The 19435-nt window shown below is 36.9% G+C and overlaps 1 protein-coding gene across 2 annotated transcripts in view; it reads right to left on the bottom strand.

Annotated features, from left to right (window-relative positions):
- The window catches only part of LOC149773619 (synaptic vesicle glycoprotein 2C-like), a 79570-nt gene extending 65087 nt beyond the window's left edge, over positions 1-14483 (bottom strand). Inside the window, exon 1 of one of the 2 annotated variants that reach the window (XM_089946350.1) lies at positions 14436-14483. In XM_089946350.1, the coding sequence (XP_089802476.1) occupies positions 14436-14469 (34 nt within the window). In that variant the 5' untranslated portion in view covers positions 14470-14483. Of the gene's footprint in view, positions 1-3416; positions 3596-14435 lie in introns of those variants that run through there. The other variant, XM_089946349.1, reaches the window with a different exon arrangement.
- Positions 14484-19435: the final 4952 nt, after the last annotated feature.

Genomic DNA, 19435 nt, shown 5'->3' with positions numbered 1-19435 from the left:
AATTAGTATTTAAATTCCTGGAACTGCCCCTGATGGGGAAAGGGTCCCACTGTCTTTGCTGAAGGTTCATTATTAATTAGGTCTCTTGTGGGGGAAAGAGTCCTGCTGCCTTGACAGGTGGTTCATTGTTAGTAAGGTCTCCTGCTGGAAAATGGGTCATACTGCCTTTACGGTTATCCTGTGACTGCAATTTCTTTGCCTGTGGTAATTATGGAAACCATGCACTAAAGCAGACAACTATCAAAACTGCTGCTCCGGTGAACTTAAAAAATGAGTTGGCACTAGTCCAAAGAAAACTAGCTTTAGCAGTTATTATAACTAAGAATATTAATTTTTTTTAGAGTAGACAATACCAGCTTCTGAAAATAAAATAAATAAATTATGTAATAAATATATATAGCTTGTTTTTTCCAAATCTGTCTTTGAAGTCCAGGAAGTGAAAAAGATCAATTATAGCTAGCAGTCTTTTGAGACATACACATCTGAAGCAAGACCAAGTAGTATACTCTGTAACCCAAATAAATTTATTATTTAATAGCAAGTGGCCCATTAATCCAAAGGAATTACACAATTCTGTAGGCACTCCAACATGAACCGTGTCTATACCCAGTTCTTTTCGACCATGGATCAAGTCAGAAATTAAAGGTTGGTGAACAAATTGTTAGCCTACTAGTCCTACAATGTAAGACATCTACTCTGATATTTATGGTGCTTGAGCTGACGTCTTCCTGCCTAAATAAATGGCATTGTTTAGTGTGTTCCCCAGATGACTGACAATGGAATCACTGACCCAATATCCACGAACATCTCACACACCTGGCAGCCCAGCAACTTTTCCACAAATTTCAGTCTAATTGCTTTAGTAGGACTATACTTACTCTGATGTCATTTTCCCAATGATTTCAAAATGTTTAAAAGTTCCGTTGAACTACATTTCAGTTGGATGAAATGCAATGGAAGCAGCGCATGCCAAAACTGGTTAATGGGATGATAAATACCTTTAACAAAAAGAAGCTATGTAATCACTTTCATCAATATAAGTATATTCTGATTCATTTCAATAAAGAAACATGCTTCACCTTAAACTGACTTTAGCATTCTTCAGCTCACATCACTTTTCAACCAACTGAAATGTAGGTCAAATGAACCTGAAAACATCCATTTACTTGGGCCAGAATTTGAATCCATTACTAAAAGATTACATCAGTATGCATAGTAAGAGTAAAACAGACTTTAATATGTGGAAAGGTGTCAACATGGGCTGCCAGGTGTGTGAAATATTCCTGAAAATATGGCTTTTTTTCTCTTGCTAGTTAACCAAGGAACACACTAGACAATGCCACTTATTTACGCAATAAGACTTTGAACCAAACAATATAAATATTAGGGTATACATCTTACAGTTAAAGACTAATTGGTCTACTGGCTACCATTCATAGTGATCAATAATTTTTGCATATAACTTTCTTGATAACAGTTTAGTCAGTGTTTCCTCTGACCCTTGCCATCCCATTTTCGATATTTGGTCATTTTTCTTGGGGTGTAGGGTCAGAGTCCACTGGATATCAAAAACTTGGAATTTGCTGACACCATTTGGTGTCAGCATAGGGAAGCTGCTTTCTAGCCAGCCTAGCACACTTGAACAACATTTCATTGAGATATACCTGCATGAAATCAATAGGAATATGATTTATTTTCTCAAAAATCACAAGCATGGCATTCATCATGTCTATAATTGTTGACAGATGTGATGAAAGTACATCGTTTCTGAAATTTGACCTGGAGCTCTTCATTTGCATTCTGAGTCACATGACTATACAAATCTCGCAACCAACATCTCAATGCTATCAGGGGTAAAATAGTCACATGATATCAACAATAAATAAATTTCCAAAGTTGTTGTACACAGAATCTGAAAATATTATACAGAAGTCACATAATGTTTGGAAATAGATATAATGCACACTTAATTCTAAACATCTTCATTCTGAGAAAAATGACCAGAAACTTGTTGGTATTGCAGCAGGGTGGAGAATACTATTTTCAACAAGTACCAAGCACACATCAGCTACATTTTTGCCGGTATCACATGACCACCGTACTGACTTTGCTTTCACTGAACTATATATTTTTTCTAATCTACTGAACTATATATTTTTTCTAATCTATTTACCCAATTATTTACGAAAACAATCTGTGCTTTCTGCTTAGTGAATTTGGTTTTCTTTAAGTCGCTGCAACATTTACAGATTTCCAGTTGTTGTTTTCCAAATAAATATTTTGACAAGTTTGTGTTCTTTCATTTTTCAATAAAGATTACATGACTTTCATTTATATGTTCAATTTGTTTTTCTACAGCAACACTAGTTAAGGTTTATCATTGATATCACGTGACTATACGACCTCTGATGTCATTTTCTATAGGTGTGTGTGTGTGACTTAGATTTTTAACGTAGCTTTAACAATTTTTCAGTCATATCACTTTAATGCCTGCAGTGTGGCAGTTTATAGTGATGATTGGCACTGGGGCATCATGCTGCAGACATGCAGCATGATGTCCCACCCAGCCATATTATCCTGACACCAAGCCGACCAGTCCTAACACTAACCTCTTAATGCTGAGCGCCATGCGAGGCAGCTGTTAGTACCATTTTTGTAAGTTTTTGGTATGACTCGGCTGGAGATCGAATCTTTTCAATAGGTAGTGGTCTCTGACCCTACACCCCAACATAAATGTCCAAATATAAAAAATGAGATGGCAAGTCAGAGGAAACTTGGACTAGATGACAGTTAAGGTGCAGAGCATTCCAAAATCTGCACTGAATAGACTTTGGTTAACTATTAGAATTATATTTTAGAACAATTAATATTTAATCTGAGTAAATGCACCTACAGAAATTATACATTGTTGAATAAGATGATTAATGCATACAATTGATACATGTCATGTATGCATTCAGAATCAAATATTTGAGTAATGGGTGAAACGTGTTAGAATTTTATTGCAAATACTTTAAATGGTAATTATTCATTTTATTTGGACCATCATATATATTATCTATACTCCTTTCGAGGATCAGTGTTTACACGATCCGAAGTTAGGTACAGAAAACTCAACAGTTAGGTTTATTTAATAGGTGTAAGTTAAACTATTTAAGACAAAAATTTTAGAACTTTCACTAGAAGTTATGTGCATTTTTCATACCCTTGATGCATTGCGTTTTAAAAGCGGTACGGAGTACAACTACGAATAGTCCTACAACGTAAGACACATCACCCACTAAAACAAAAACATGTGATATGTCTTACACTGTAGGACTAAACTACGAACTGCCGGTAGAGTATCAACTAAATAATGGTGGGGGAATAAACTCCAAAGCCCATTTTTAACAACTCAGTCCCAAAATAACTCTTACGCCTGTGCAACAGTCTTTCCCTGTCTTCGGGATATGCACTCTTGCCTTCGTCTTCTACAGCTTCTTCCATTACTAACTGCTCTTGAATCGATTTATGATTAAATTATTTTACAGAATGATAAGCGTCCATAACACTTTGACAATATTCCTCTGCAATCGGAAGCTTATCTGGACTGGTCGCTTGTAGTTGTTGTCATTGAAGTTGAGGACATACGAACCATAACATTTAGGCCCCAAACCAGGTCGTCTTGTTGTTCGGCCCAACACTTTTTCGGCCTACTTTCATGTAGCTGTGGTCTATTTTTAGAACATTTTCTCCTCTCTCATTTTGGTGGTTTTATTTATGCATTTTTGGTAGGGATTTAATGGTAACTGTTTATTCTTGATAATATTAGCTCAGGGTGTTGTTGTCTGTGTGTATTTCGACGACAGTGCACAGTGAGTAATAAGGCCTTGGTGATGATCCGAAGTGAAATCTGTGTTCTGTTTACATGCTGCTATGTTGACAGTCTAGCATCTCAAAAAAGAGCAGGTCAACCTTTGACAAGAACTTCACCTTGAAGTCATCTTTGACGGTATTTTAGATTAACATATGATTTGCAATGATTGTCACACAGTGGAAAGGTCAGTACTGAGAAACAAATGTAGAGAACATATAGTAAAATTAATTATGTTCTATGTCCACATTAAGACTTTCAATTCCCACCCACCCCCACCATTCAGTGTTGTATCCATTCAATGGAGCTAGCGCAAAGCTTTGGCGGAATATTAACTACTGACAAGGAAATAGGATTGATGGGTATGATAACTAGTTTATTCTCGGGAACGAACTTCTTTTGACAGAATAATTCACACGCTTTAGCGATGGTAGAAGCTTCTGTCAGAGAATCGATACCTCGTTGATCTAGAAATAGTTGTCAAAATTCCCCATAATATAATCATAAAATATCCACATCCATGGCCGCAGGGAGCGATCATGGGTCCTGGGGTAAGAAACACCCTGCCCTCTCCTAGTTCGAACTTCTTGTTCAAACAATTTTATTTATTTATATAAAATTAAAAAGTGTTGTTTGACCCGGGCTCTGGGGATATATGCCGTTTCCCCCCCCCCCCCCCCTCCGTCGGCACTGTCCACGTCCATATCAACGTTTCTTCTAGAAAGTCAAACGCGTATGAAAAGTAAGTTTGCTACCAGGATTAGAATGCTTCTCGTTGTTTTGTGCATAGCGTCAGGGTCGTAATAGCGAATGTCCGGTAAATGTGGGAGCACAATGTTTGGATTAGCTTCGATATTGAAAAAGTATGGAAAATAACCTATGGTCATTCCAAATGGCCCAATAACTCGTGGAAACTGCATTTGTCCCGCTCTCATGTAAATGAATTTAGAAATTTTCACGGTGATTGATGGCATTTGGTATCTTGTTCTGAATAATATTTCAAAAGAAATTGCTCGTCATATCCCAAGAAATTGCGAGCCATGATTGCAGCTTATCGATGACTTTCTTCGTAACGCTGATTGCAGCTTATAGATGACAGTCTCTGTAACGCTGGATGTCCTTGTCATCTGTATGGTCTAAAATCCATTCCGCAAAATTTGGAAGAGTACGACAGTCGCTTTTACGTCCCTTGGAATCTTACTACAATTGGGACCAAGAAAAATCTGTTGTTTTTTTTTTTAATATGTATTTCTCACACACACGATGAGCTATGAAGAAATTAAAGATTTGAATGTCAATCTCTTGTGTACACTCAAAGTCAACAATTTGCAAGCACTTTTCTGCTGTTGAACTTGTTTCGTGTAATTTTCTTCGTAACAAGTGGCACTGTTAAAGGTTTGCTTGCAAGAAGAGCATCGAATTCGTTCTACTTCATGAATGGATGGTCTGTACGCTAAACACCCACAATAGTTCTCTCCACAGTGAATGTTTTGCTCTCGACTGGTAAAACCTTCATTACATTTCTCACAATAGTAAGTTTATCCAAGAAATCCCGTGATACTATTAACGGGATCGAAATGCTCTTGATGATGATACACGAGCTATTTTCAATCTGGGAAATAGGTATTCGAAACACGAAAGCTCCAAAAACTACTTTAGTGTACACTGGCAATGCTTATCAATTTGCAAACATGTCTTGAAGTTTCTGGATTTAAGGGAAGCCACAGAAGGTCACTTTGGAAATGATGGCTTGCTTCAAAAGGACTTCTTTTCTTTTTGTTGTTTGACTCTGTCTGATTTTTATACGTTTTTCCATGTTTTTTATCCACTGTATAGCTCAGTTCTACTCTGCAAAGGATTTCCCTGTGTCCCCATACCACCCCTTCATATTAACCTTTTTTATGCTGCTCCGGTAGCCTAGTGCTAAGAGCGTTCGCCTCGGATGCAGAAGGTCGTGGGTTCGATCCCCAGCCGAGGCATACCAAAGACTTACAAAAATGGTACTAACAGCTGCCTCGCTTGGCGCTCAGCATTAAGATGGCAGTGTTAGAACTGGTCGGCCTTGTGTCAGGATATTGTGACTGGGTGGGACAGCATGCTACATGTCTGCAGCATGATGCCCCAGTGCTAGACATCACTATAAGCTGTCACACTGCAGACATTGTAGCGATATGACTGAAAAATTGTTAAAGCTACGTAAAAAACAATCCAGATCACACACACACACATTAACCTTCGGCATCAAGTTAATTCATTGTGTCCACCAATTCCCACTTACAACTACTCCAGTTCTCTTATACGTCCTTTGTTTTTATTCATGATTTGTGTTTTTTTTTCTTCCCATATGATAAAAGATTTCAGAATTAAAATAATTGTTGTTTCACCTACTGACATAGTGCATGTTTTTTTTTTTTTTTTCTTGTTTATTTTTTATTTTTATTCTACTCAACAAACATTTCAATAAGACTGTCGTTTACTACCTGAAATGTATTCACTACATTACTAGTATGTAACCGTTTTAGGGACTTCATGCTTGGATTTATTTTACTTTTTTTATATACAGCCTTCTCTTACTTAAAAAAGGTAGACAATCCTATACGCAATAAAAATGTTTCTGTCACCAGCTTTCATGTATAATATTTCAGCTCTACTCATGAATTGGGATTCAAAAAAACAACACAAGCGCCGAAAGTTCTGTGCAACTAGTTTCGCATTTATGCTTCTTCAAGCACGAAATGTTTTGAAAGAAACGGATGACTCTTTTATTTTAAAATAACAATTACGTCATTATGTAACGTCAATTACGTCATTACGTAAAGTCATATGTATGTATGTATGTATATATGTATATATGTGTGTGTGTGTGTGTGTGTGTGTGTGTGTGTGTGTGTGTGACAGGATCTAAAAGATACACGAGTCTCTAACGAAACCTGAATCAGTATTATAATAAAATAAAATAGAGACAAACAGTCATACATATAATTATATTGCTATAAAGGATATACAGAATATCAATTTTAACAAATACAATTTTATATAGTGCATTGGCATTAAGGCTATTATAATACAAAGTATCTAACTTATGAATCCAATAAGTTTCTTTTATGAGTCTATTCATGTCACCATGTACAATATCTATTGGCATGAAAGAAAAATCGAGTAGAGAGTGATTATTGGTGTTAGAGCGAGAGACAACATTGCCATCGCCACCTGGAACATTAGAACTCTGGCGCAAATTGGAGAACTCCAAGAGTTGACACATGAGCTGGAACACTACACATGGCACATTCTGGGACTCTGTGAAGTTAGATGGAAATCCCTAGGAGAACACCAAACTGAAGATGGGCATATATTATACTATAGTGGAGAGTGTGACAAGTCCATAAATGGAGTAGGCTTCCTTGTAAACAAAGCCATCAAGGGATCTGTGCTTGAATGCTGCCCCATATCTAGCAGAATCATTTCCATTCGTCTGAAAGCATCTCCCTTTAACATCACAATTATCCAAGTCTATGCTCCAACTACCGGTCATGATGATGAAGAAATAGAGGAGTTTTACAACAAACTACAGGGTTTTCTAAACATGGTCAGTAAGAAAGATATCCTCATCGTCCAAGGAGACTGGAATGCCAAAGTTGGCAAAGATGCTCTAAGAGACTGGGAAGTACATTGTTGACCTTCTTGCAATGAGCTTACCAATGAAAAAGGGAGACGGCTGCTCGAGTTCGCAAGCTACAACAACTTGGTACTAGCCAACACCCTGGGACAACATAAAGCTTCACGATTCTGGACATCGCACTCACCAAACGGAACCCATCACAACCAGATCGATTACATACTGGTTCAAAACCGTTACCGATCTGGCATCAATAGAGCAAAAACAAGGACATTCCCAGGTGCTGATGTTGGGAGTGATCACGACCTCGTGATTATGAACTTCCGAGTGACGCTGAAGAAAATTAACAAGCCAAAGAACATCAGGCTCAAATTCAACCTTGAACAACTGAAGGACCCTAACATCTGCAAGTCATTCCAAGCCACAATTGGAGGAAAATTTGCTCCACTCCTTGTGATGGATGGTGATGTCAATGAGATGACAGACACATTCAACACAGTTATGACAGCAGCTGCCAAGGACATCATTGGCCTCCATCGCCCGAAGAAAAAACCCTGGGTTACAGAAAAGATTCTGAAGTTGTGTGATGCCCGAAGAGAACTAAAAAACACCAGACACACAACAGGGGCATTGAAGTACCGAGAAATAAACAAGAATATCAGAAAAACCTTGAGCAAAGCAAAAGAAAATTGGATTGGACAAACGTGCACAGAAATGGAGAACAGTCTGATAAAGAATAACAGCAAAAAGGCATTCCAAATTGTGAAAGGCCTCACCAGATAGAAACAACCAAGAGTCAGTACCATTCAAGACAAAAATGGAAAATGCCTCACAGAAGCGAGTGACATTGTAGAAAGATGGACTGAGTATTGCAAAGAACTCTACAACTATCAGTCCACAGGAAACCCAGAGGTGCTTGAAGTTCCAAACTCCTCAAATGATGATGACTTCCCCATTCTCAAAGAAGAGGTGGAGTCAGCAATAAGAGCACTGAAGAATTGGAAGGCAGCTGGAGTAGACAACATCCCAGCTGAACTTATCAAGAATGGGGGAGAATCAGTGAAAGAGCTACTAACAAAAATCTGCAACAAGATCTGGCAGACAGGTGAATGGCCAACACAATGGACCCAGCCACTGATGATAACTCTTCCCAAAAAAGGCAATCTCCAGCTGTGCCAAACATACAGAACTATCAGTTTGATCAGCCATGCTAGTAAGGTAATGCTGAAGATCATCTTGAACAGACTGAAACCACAAGCAGAAGAAATAATCGCTGAAGAACAGGCCGGGTTCCGGAGTGGAAGAAGCACAACAGAACAAATATTCAATCTCAGGGTTCTGTGCGAAAAGTACTCTCAACACCAACAAGACATCTATCATGTGTTCATAGATTTCAAAAAGGCCTTTGACAGAGTGTGGCATGAGGCCATGTGGGCCACAATGAAGAAGTATAATATGGGTCAAACGTTAACCAATATCATCAAGCAGCTGTACGCCAAGGCTACCAGTGCAGTAATTGCCCAAGGTGCTGTGGAGGAATGGTTCCAGATAACAGTGGGAGTGCGTCAAGGCTGTCTCCTGTCACCCACGCTTTTCAACATCTACTTAGAGCGCATCATGAGCGAAGCCCTGGAAAACCACTGTGGGACAGTCAGCATTGGAGGGCGTAACATCACCAACCTCCGCTTTGCAGACGACATTGATGGACTGGCAGGCAGTGAAGACGAGCTGGCCACCTTAGTGAAGAACCTGGATGAAACATCTTCCAGATTTGACATGGAGATAAGCGCTGAGAAGACAAAACTGATGACAAATAGTGGCAAACAAATCTCAGCCAAGATTAAAGTCAGAGGACATGAACTGAAAACAGTGAGCCAGTTAAAATATCTTGGTTCCATAATCACTGAAGAGGGATCAAGAGCAGAAATTTTGTCAAGAGCAGCACAAACCATGGCAGCTATGTGAAAGCTAAGACCCATCTGGAGAGACAAGAATATCTGTCTGAAAACTAAAATCAGACTGTTGCGAGCTCTAGTCATCTCAGTCTTTTTGTACTCATGTGAGGCATGGACCCTGACAGCAGAATTACAACGAAGAATCCAGTCACTTGAAATGAGATGCGACAGAACCATCCTTGGCATCTCTTACATGGACCACATCACAAATGAAGAAGTGCGTAACACCATTAGGCGCGAAGTAGGCCAATATGAGGACCTCCTCACCACCGTCAAAAAGAGAAAGCTGAAATGGTATGGCCATGTCACTAGAGCCAACAGTCTATCCACAACAGCCTGCAGGGCAGCGTCCAGGGTGGCAGAAGGAGAGGTAGACAGAGAAAAAAGTGGACTGACAACATCACAGAATGGACCAGGAAAAGTTTTGTGGAGACACAGGCATTGGCACATGATCGAATCAAGTGGAGGGAACTGGTCAGATGTTCAGCAGCACAGTGCCTCAACGACCACACTAGGTCATGAGACTGATGATGATGATGATGATGATGATGAACCAGCTGATATAGAAATGACGTCATTGTTGTGCTAATGATGTCACTAACTAACGACTAATGAGACAGATTTTATAGGTTACTGTCTATGATATTGGCTTGGCAATTTAGGCTGGTACAAGCCTTAAGGTGGCGCTCTACGGTTTTATATTTTGCATAGGGTTAGCATTGAAAGAAAAAGAATTTCCCCGGCTTCCATCATTGGTTATACTGGCTATTTAAAAAAGACCTTGTATATCTTAGGTATAATTCAAAGAACCTTTAATTCACTTTATTTTGGAGTATGATTGATGGGTGTAATATGGGCTATAGAATATACAGCTTGGCCTTACTCCAGATGTGCACCTTTCAAAAAAGTGCTAGCTCCACTTGGTCATTTTCACTTCCTGAACTTCAGAGTTAAATTGTATAAAAAAGAGCCGACAACTTTTTTTTTTATATACATTTTATATACTTGGTAATTCATTCATTGCACTTTCAGAAACTGGTATTTTCTATTCTGGCAAAATTCATTTTCCCTATTTTAATAGCTGCTATGTATAGGGTACTTTAGACTAATTCAGGCTGATTTTTTAGCACAAGGGAGAAGTCATTTTAGTTAGCAGTGTGTTTAAATCATGTACAATGTCCAAAAGTACGATATCCAAAGAAATATCATCGTCATTACATTAATGTAGCATAGAGGTATGCCAACATTCTCTCCATTGTGCGTGTTTTAAATACAAACAATTTCACCTTACATACGTCACTCTCTCAAAAGTACATAATAACTGGTGATCGCCCCCATAAAGAGAACATAGGTATTATTATTGTATGATTTAATTTTGATTGTATGGCTGAAAAATTTAAGTCGCAAGCATCAAAACAGTCCTCTTGAATAATTCTCCTGCATTTTCCCCACAGAACAATATTTATGAGTGCCAGAGTCTCTACCAAGTCCAGCCCCCCCCCCCCGATAAAAAGTGAGCTATTTTAAAAATGCATATTATATTTTGTTAACATAACAACAAATTTTATGCTGAATGACAGAACATGAAACTAGCCAGAATTATTTCTGAGACATCAACAATGAATTTTACAGTTTGAAAAGGGATGGAACAGAACAGGTTCATAAGGTCAAAGTGTAAAATATTTGCCTATTGTTTAATATGGAAGAAGCGAATTCGCTTTCTCATCATTAACTTTTTTTATTTCATTACAAATAAATGAAAAGAAACATTTTCACTATATATTTCTTTTACTTATTCCAACAGTTTGAAATTTAAGTTGACTCTTTTCATATATTCTAAGACTTCTAATTTCCCCATAATTAAGGTCACTACTCACACAAACATGCCTCATGGCAAATTATGTAAGCAAGAGCAAAATGAGCATAATTAGCTTATTTTCATGCTTAACATCAATATGAATGTACCCTTTTATTCAGAACATAATACATAATTATATGAAAATAAAAAAATAATTGCATACATGTTAATATTTGCTTAAGGTGGCGCTCTACAGTTTCATAGTTTGCATAGGGTTAGCACTTTAAAGAAAAAGAATTTCCCCGGCTTTCCTCACTGGTTATACTAGATATTTAAAAAAAGACCTCGTATATCTTTGGTATAATTCAAAGAACCTTTAATTCACATTATTTTGGTGTATGATTGATGGGTGTACTATGGGTTATATAGTATACGGCTTGGCCTTGCTCCAGATGTGCACCTTTCAAAAAAGTGCTAGCTCCACTTGGTCATTTTCACTTCCTGAACTTCAGAGGTAAATTGTATAAAAAAAGAGCCGATAACTTTTTTTTACATTTTATATATTTGGTAATTCATTCATTGTACTTTCAGAAACTGGTATTGTCTATACTGGCAAAATTCATTTTCCCTATTTTAATAGCTGCTATGGTTAGTGTACTTTAGACTAATTGAGGCTGATTTTTTAGCACAAGGGAGCAGTCATTTTAGTTAGCAGTGTTCATAGATCATGTACAATTTCCAAAACTACAATATCCAAAGAAATATCATCCACATTACATTAATGTAGCATAGAGGTATGCCAACATTCTCTCCATTGTGTATGTTTTAAGTGCAAACAACTTCACCTTACATACGTCACTCTCTCAAAAGTACCTAAAAACTGGTGAGCGCCCCTTAAGTGGCTGAGGCACGTTTAAATGTGGCGGGGGGGGGGGGGAGAAAAAAAAGCAGCTTACGATTCTTACGCAAAAAATAGTACGTAACGTAGTAATACGTGAAGTAGTATAAATACGTGATAGCAGATCAATTAAACATGGATACTATAAATATTTGAATCTTATTTTTAATGAAATTTTTTTCGATATGTCTATCCAGGTTTGGATTGCTTTTGTTTTGGACGCAAAAGGTTCATTATGCTTCGATTGTCCGTACCTCTACGGTACCAGACATGTAAAAACCTATCACATATCTTTAAATACATACTATCAACGGTGTCGTCATCGCCGCCATCAGGAATGTGATACCATTTGTTATCTCAGGCGTGACAAAATGTGACATTGACAAGAAAAATATGTGTACTGACCTGGCTTATTTTCAAGGTAAGTATAGTTACCAATAAATCCATTACTAAATGATAATGACAAACGTATGCATTAGGTCTTACGAAGTTACGATACCAATGCAATTAAAGTGGTCATTATACATGACTGACCTCCCAATCGTTTCATAACCGTCCGATAGTCCAAGCTTATTTTGACATTCAATTACGTGGGAAATGAAATGAAAGCACTTTCTGAACATCGTGTCATTATAATTGTGCAAAGAAGCAAGTTTAGCAAATGATTAACACCGCTTGATAGTCGACCACATTGACTTAAAATCTATAAAATATGTTCAAGGACCATGAAAATCCAGGCCACAACGACCTAAACGCAAAATTCAGCTGGACGTAGACTTGTTATGAGAACACTATTATTTTCCATCCATGCACATGTCACGCAAAATTTAAAAAAACCAACATGATTTCAAAATGATAGTTTAAATGCACGAGACTTAACCTCTTCCTTTCGCCTCCCAGTTAATAACGGGGTCGTACTGTCATATTCCATATCTAAAACTTAAAACTCGGTGCACAGTCGGCTAGAACTGGATGATCTCAGCCGATGTATATTAATACAAGTACACTTGTTTCAGATACTGTGGTAAGTTGTTGTTGTTGTTGTAGGGTTTAACGTCATTTTCAGCACAAGATAGGCTATACATGGCGGCCAGTATAACTGGTGGAGGAAGAACCCTGGAAAACCCCGGGAAGAACCACCGACCCGGGAGAAGCTACTGGCAAGCTTACTCACCTGACCACGTCAACCGAGTCTGAGACTGGAACCCACGCAGACAGAGGTGAGATGGCAATGATCCGTAACGGTAAGCGCTTCAGACCATTCGGTCACTCGAGCCCCTCTGTGGTAAGTAAGATGTGCAGAAAAGAGCACATATTCACAGTTATTCATAAACATAAATAAAGCGAAGATGTTTGTCTTAATTGAGAACGTGTTGTTTTATCAATCATTAGATGCAAGTATATTCATTTCGCCGATAGCCGTTAATGTCAATGTATAGTCCGGTGAATGAGTCGATATGATGTGGGGTGGAAACAGATTCATTTCCGTTTAAGACCCCATTTTTATTATACGAAAGCTTCAAGAAGCAGTCCGCAGTTCTCGTTTATCCGTCCGTTCTCCTTGCTTCACCTGTATGTCTTACTCAAAATATCAAACGCATATATTTAGAATACACTAGCAGTGATGATGCAACTTGGGATGAAATTATACCGTAACCTTACGCTGTTAAGCTATCATCTTTTCACAAGATTTGTTCAACGCTATCACATAGTTCACATGATTTATTCAACACTACCTTAAAATCGCGCGTGGGTTCTAACTGCAATGCTGTTTTCATTTACACCAATAGCCAACAAAGTTGCAATGACGGTGCATCTCGACAAGTAGGCCTACTTGTACCATGAACAGGTTCAATGTGACTTATTTAACGTGTCCACCACTGCTTAAAGTTGACTTAAACCATAGAAGAGGGTGTATCCTTCGAGCTTTAAAATCGTTTTGTTCAATGGAGAGAGAGAGAGAGAGCACTAAATTCGCAATAAGGCTATTTTCATCCCTCTTTCAAAGTGAGAATTTTCGGGAGCGATGTACGGATACAGTTCAATCTGATTTTACTTTAACTTTTCAGAAATAACCAACAATATGGAATAGAGATGCAACGTATGTACATTTGTGTTTAAATACGGCGTTTCTCTTCGCCTGCAAATCTGTAAATTATCATAAATAAACAAAATAAATGTGAAAAGTGGACATATGTCATTCACTATGGAAATATGCAAAGTCCAGACCTTTTGATGTTGTCATAAATACAAGTACAATTACCCAATATCTGATGTCCCGAATAAATTTATGTATAGGTAATTTATAAACAAACCTGAGTTTCCAAAGTTTATTCCCTCACGAGCCATTCGACTTACTTGAAGTGTAAATCGAAGCTGTAAATATGACCTTAAACACGAGTTAGTGGATTGGGCTGAACTGGATTAGATTAGATTGCGTTGTGATATATATTGTACATGTTGGGAACTTTGATTTACTCTTGATTATATTTTATGACATTATACTATGGAAAACAATTTATTAGAACTATCCCCATATAAAATGCTTGAAAAAGCAAGTCATTCTTAGATTGGTCCGAAATATTTTGCTATTATTACTTTATTGAAAGACTTACTTGCATATCCCCAACATACCTAAAACCCAATGGGGCTATGGGTAAAGACATTAAGGTATACACTTTAGGGACTGCAATCTCCACAGATTTTCCAGATACCAGGCAATCAATGCGCTTTGCTCCATTGGATAAAACAAAACAGAATAGGTAATAGCACCATCTAGCTATTGAAACATTTTTTTTGTGTGGTTACATTGGTTGCAGATAGAATCAGAGAATCTATTATTATGAGGTCAAGAGGAGTTATGAAGGTTGTAGCTATCGATACAAATATTCTTGTTTAAATGTTGCCGAATTTATGATATCAAAAACCGTACACGTTACGGATTGTGACGATTACTGCTCTGGTGAGGACACTGAAAAGCATCTACAGAATTGTACTTAGAAGTAAATGACATAACACAATAAACAGCCCCCCCTCCCACAAAAGCAGAACTGTACTTAGATGTATATAGCACAAGACAGTGAATAGCCAAATCTAAAGAATTGTGCATAGGAGTAAATGACACACCACAATGAACCGCCAAATGTAAAGATTTGTACATAGAAGCAACTGACACAACGCAATGAAGAGCCAAAATGTCAAGATTTGTACATAGAAGCAACTGACACAACGCAATGAAGAGCCAAAATGCCAAGATTTGTACATGGAAGCAACTGACACAACGTAATGAAGAGCCAAAATGTCAAGATTTGTACATAAAAGCAACTGACACGCACGTTAACATTGTTAAATGTGCCAACCTGCAGGTATTCTCATGGGTATGACTTCATCTTTGTCCAACCACGTGGAAACACTCTTCACAAATGTGTCTAGGACAACAGAAATTTTAAAACGTTCTAAATATTTTATGTCGGATTAGATAATCAGAAAATAGTACAGTACAGTTGTTTGAATTTTGCTGCTGTTTAATGTGTGGTGAGTACACTGCAATTCCACTTACGCGCAAAGATTAATTATACAGCGTACACGTCTACATCATTTCTTTTCAACTTTCTTAGATGGAGGCCAATTATGGATTTTATGTTTTTAGCTTAGAAGGAAAATAAGCACAAGGAGTGCACGGTCGAGTGAAAACTATGATTAATAAATACCACAGGTTCGGCCAGAGTATAGAAGACACTTTTGCTTACGCCGGTACGGTTTAATGGAATAGTTTGCAGCATGTTATCAAACAAGCACCGAATGTTTCTGTTTTTAAGAAATTATATATCTACAGCTATGTTCATGAGCAGTCCTGATATGTTTACCGAATACATTTCATAAGAAGTAGTTGTAAAATATCTAGGTGATGTTAACCTTTAAAAATTTGCATTTACTGCTATTATATTTGTTTTCTCGAATGCAGCTTAATTTGTAGAATTTTACTAATTGCACGTATATTGCTGTATGTTAGTATTAATTGCAGGGACATGATGTAAGCCAGCTGTTAGGTCAACATGGATAAATAAAGGGAATTATTATTATTATTATTATTATTATTAGTAGTAGTAGTAGTAGTACTAGTAGTAGTATAAAAATTGTGTATATATTGTGCACCATTATATCAACTATTTTACGGAGATGCTGCGATTGATAATGTTCTTTATAAGTCCGTCTGTGGTCTGTTTTCTTTATCCTGTACTTCCGTCCGTGCATTCATGAGTAGTTTTCTTTGTATGATATTTCACGAGGATGAATTTGATTGGCTATTTATCCAGCTATCTGTCTGTCTTTCTCTCTGTCGGTGCATGCATATCTATATTTTTCAACAGCAGTCAGATTTGATGACGGAACGGGAATCATTTGTAATCATCTAAAAGTCCATTATGCCAAGATGTATTCTGTCAAATTTGGTACAAATCCGTTAAGCGGTTTTTAAGAAGACGTTTGAAAGTCTTTTTACTTGTAGCAATGATTTCCATGCGCGATGGCGGATTGGCATCGTCTGTCATAAAGTTTAAAAGCCTCTCAAGCTAAATTGCTCCCTGCCAAGTTCGGTTAAAACTAGCAGTGATTTTATTTTAGAAGAAGTTGAAAACAGCAAATGGTAATGGACTCACACCAGACAATCCACGACATGCACAGGTTGAGGCTAAAACTATCCAAGTTACGTCACATGGTTTTAAAGTCTTACATTTTAAATCATGGTTTTACGAGACTGTTAATCTCATAAACTCGTAGTAATGCTCATTCCCATGACCGAGAGAGAGAGAGAGAGAGAGAGAGAGAGAGAGAGAGAGAGAGAAGTTCAAGTTCTCTTGAAAGACGTGTCACTTTGACGGCGTATATATGGCTACATCTTGGGGAATATGGCAAGCGGAGGTACTTTGGGATCGACTGTAACGATACAAGCCTCTTTGAGATTCCGCCGAATGGACTGACTTTATTAAAATACTCAACATATACAATTGCATTCCAATATCAATCTACATAGACTGAAATTACGGATATAAGAGATACATATAAAACCACCATATTCCTTCACTTACCAACATCATACATTTGTATAATTTCTGCCTTTCATAATACAATACAGATAATTAAATATCGAACAAATTCACGACAGTTAAATAATCTAAAATTCAATATTTCAGACTAATCATTTAATATAAATATATTTTACTGAATTGAATCTAAAATGTCGACATATTAAACTCTATTATTTAAAGAGTACTTTTTCTTAAATTAACTATTACTGAGTATGAAGTTGGCAACGAATGTCGTTTTTATATACTATAATCTATAATATAATTACAAAGAAATATAAGTTCTTCAACGATTAAACTTTCCAATACATTATATTAAAGAATAGTAAAGAAATATTAAAATAATCCAATGTTGCAACGTTCCGATCTTACATTAACATCTTAACACTAAAATTCCTTATACTATATGAAAAACCCCAATCTTACCTGTAACGACACAAACCTCTTTGAGAGGTCCTTACACTATATGAAAAACCCCGGTCTTACCTGTAACGACACAAACCTCTTTGAGATTCCGACGAATGGACTGATTCGTCCGCAAAACCCCTCTCTTTTTTACAGTTTCTTAGAACGCAGCCATATATAGTCATACGTTTAGTTCTTGGATAACGCCAGAATCTCAAAGTGAGGCTCCATGGTTTCTTACAGACTATAGTCTGGGTCTATGTACGTCATTAGACAGACAATTCTGCCACGTTAGCTCATTTACCCATTTAGAGGGAATCTTTGTGTTTTTTTTTTTTTTTGTTGGTTCTGCTACCTACACAACTCACCGAGTGTAGCTTTTTGCTGACTTATGATACAAGAGAAATGTATAGTGCAAGAGAGTTTTGCTTTTTGCTCACAAGGGCGCAATCTTTATTAAATAGTTTATACTTGTAATACCGAAATATATGAATTTAATCTCAATATATTTTAATGGAAAATTACTTCAATATAATTTAATGAAAACTAATTTTTGACATAATTTAGAGAAAATTTCAATCTTATTACTTTTACTAAAATAGTCCGTCCTAATAAAGGTATAAAAAAAACTGGGGTAGTGTTAACATTTGGCAAACGTACAAGCTCAAGTATAGGATAAAGATATGTTATACTGCATGTCATCTTCATGGATTTCTGGACAACATAATTATTGTTACCCTTTATTTATGATCGCAATGGATACAATACCATGTTTCCAGTTGCATACTCTTTATATATGATTGGAATGGATAAAACACGCAGCTTTCCAATTACATACCCTTTATTCATCACTGGTATGCATAAAAAACACGCTTTCCTTAGGAAATCAACAGTTTTACCTTTCTTCCCAATTTATGTTGCATGGAATTAAAATTTTTTTAGAAGGACTTTCAGTTTTAAACGTGGACTCTTAATTTGCGTTTGATTTGTGATAATACGGTGTAACCTGCTTATACAGCCAGCGGCGATTTACTGAAAACATGCAGTGCACCTTATTCAGTGATGGCATTTAGATCCTGGGTGTTGCCGTACCCATTTTCTCAGTATAGACCGAGATATTCAGATTTAAAAACTAATTATAGCTGATGGATGGTCTTAAAAATGATTATAATTTCTATTTTGAAGTTCAGTGCTTAAAGTAAGAAGAATCATATTTTTATTGCAGTACTTTCATTTCCACTAAATTAAGTCTGCAAGAATCCAAGTTAAAGTGTCATTTTTACGTAATGCGAGTCAAGCACTGGCACATTGTTCAATGTAAATCGCTTTGTTCAATAAGAATAAATAAATAAATTGTTATATATAGAACAACTGTTATACTAAATGTGTTATTGCTCAACGTCTGGTATACAAGAAAAATGAGGTTAGATTACATGGTAAAGTAAACAAGCCTAGATATGCAGTCAGGCCCGTGTAACACCACTTGAAGTGTAAATTTGAGCCACATTAGTTTGATCCCAAACGTTAGTGCAAATATTAGATTACACGGCATTAGATTAGATTGCCTGGTGTTTCAGGTAAATATGCACATAAACTAAACCCAAATAAGTGTATTGATAATGCTGATGGATAACATGGTTGACATGATAATCTATAGTTGAAAATAGTCAAAGGGATTAATGCATATACATCCCCGTCAATGGAATGTTTGACATATACAATTGTCTCGAAAAACCTGTTTGATGATTATTTTAAGCTACGAAATACCGTTACTGCTGCAAGTAATATACCTTATTAACCATATTATTTTCATCATTAAAACTGTG

This window comes from Sinohyriopsis cumingii, unplaced genomic scaffold, assembly GCF_028554795.1.
Source record: "Sinohyriopsis cumingii isolate HCF-2022 unplaced genomic scaffold, ASM2855479v2 utg000624l, whole genome shotgun sequence".
Lineage (NCBI taxonomy): Eukaryota > Metazoa > Mollusca > Bivalvia > Unionida > Unionidae > Sinohyriopsis > Sinohyriopsis cumingii.
The sequence above is the reverse complement of the archived record's forward strand: the minus strand, read 5'-3'. Positions and strand labels throughout refer to the sequence as shown.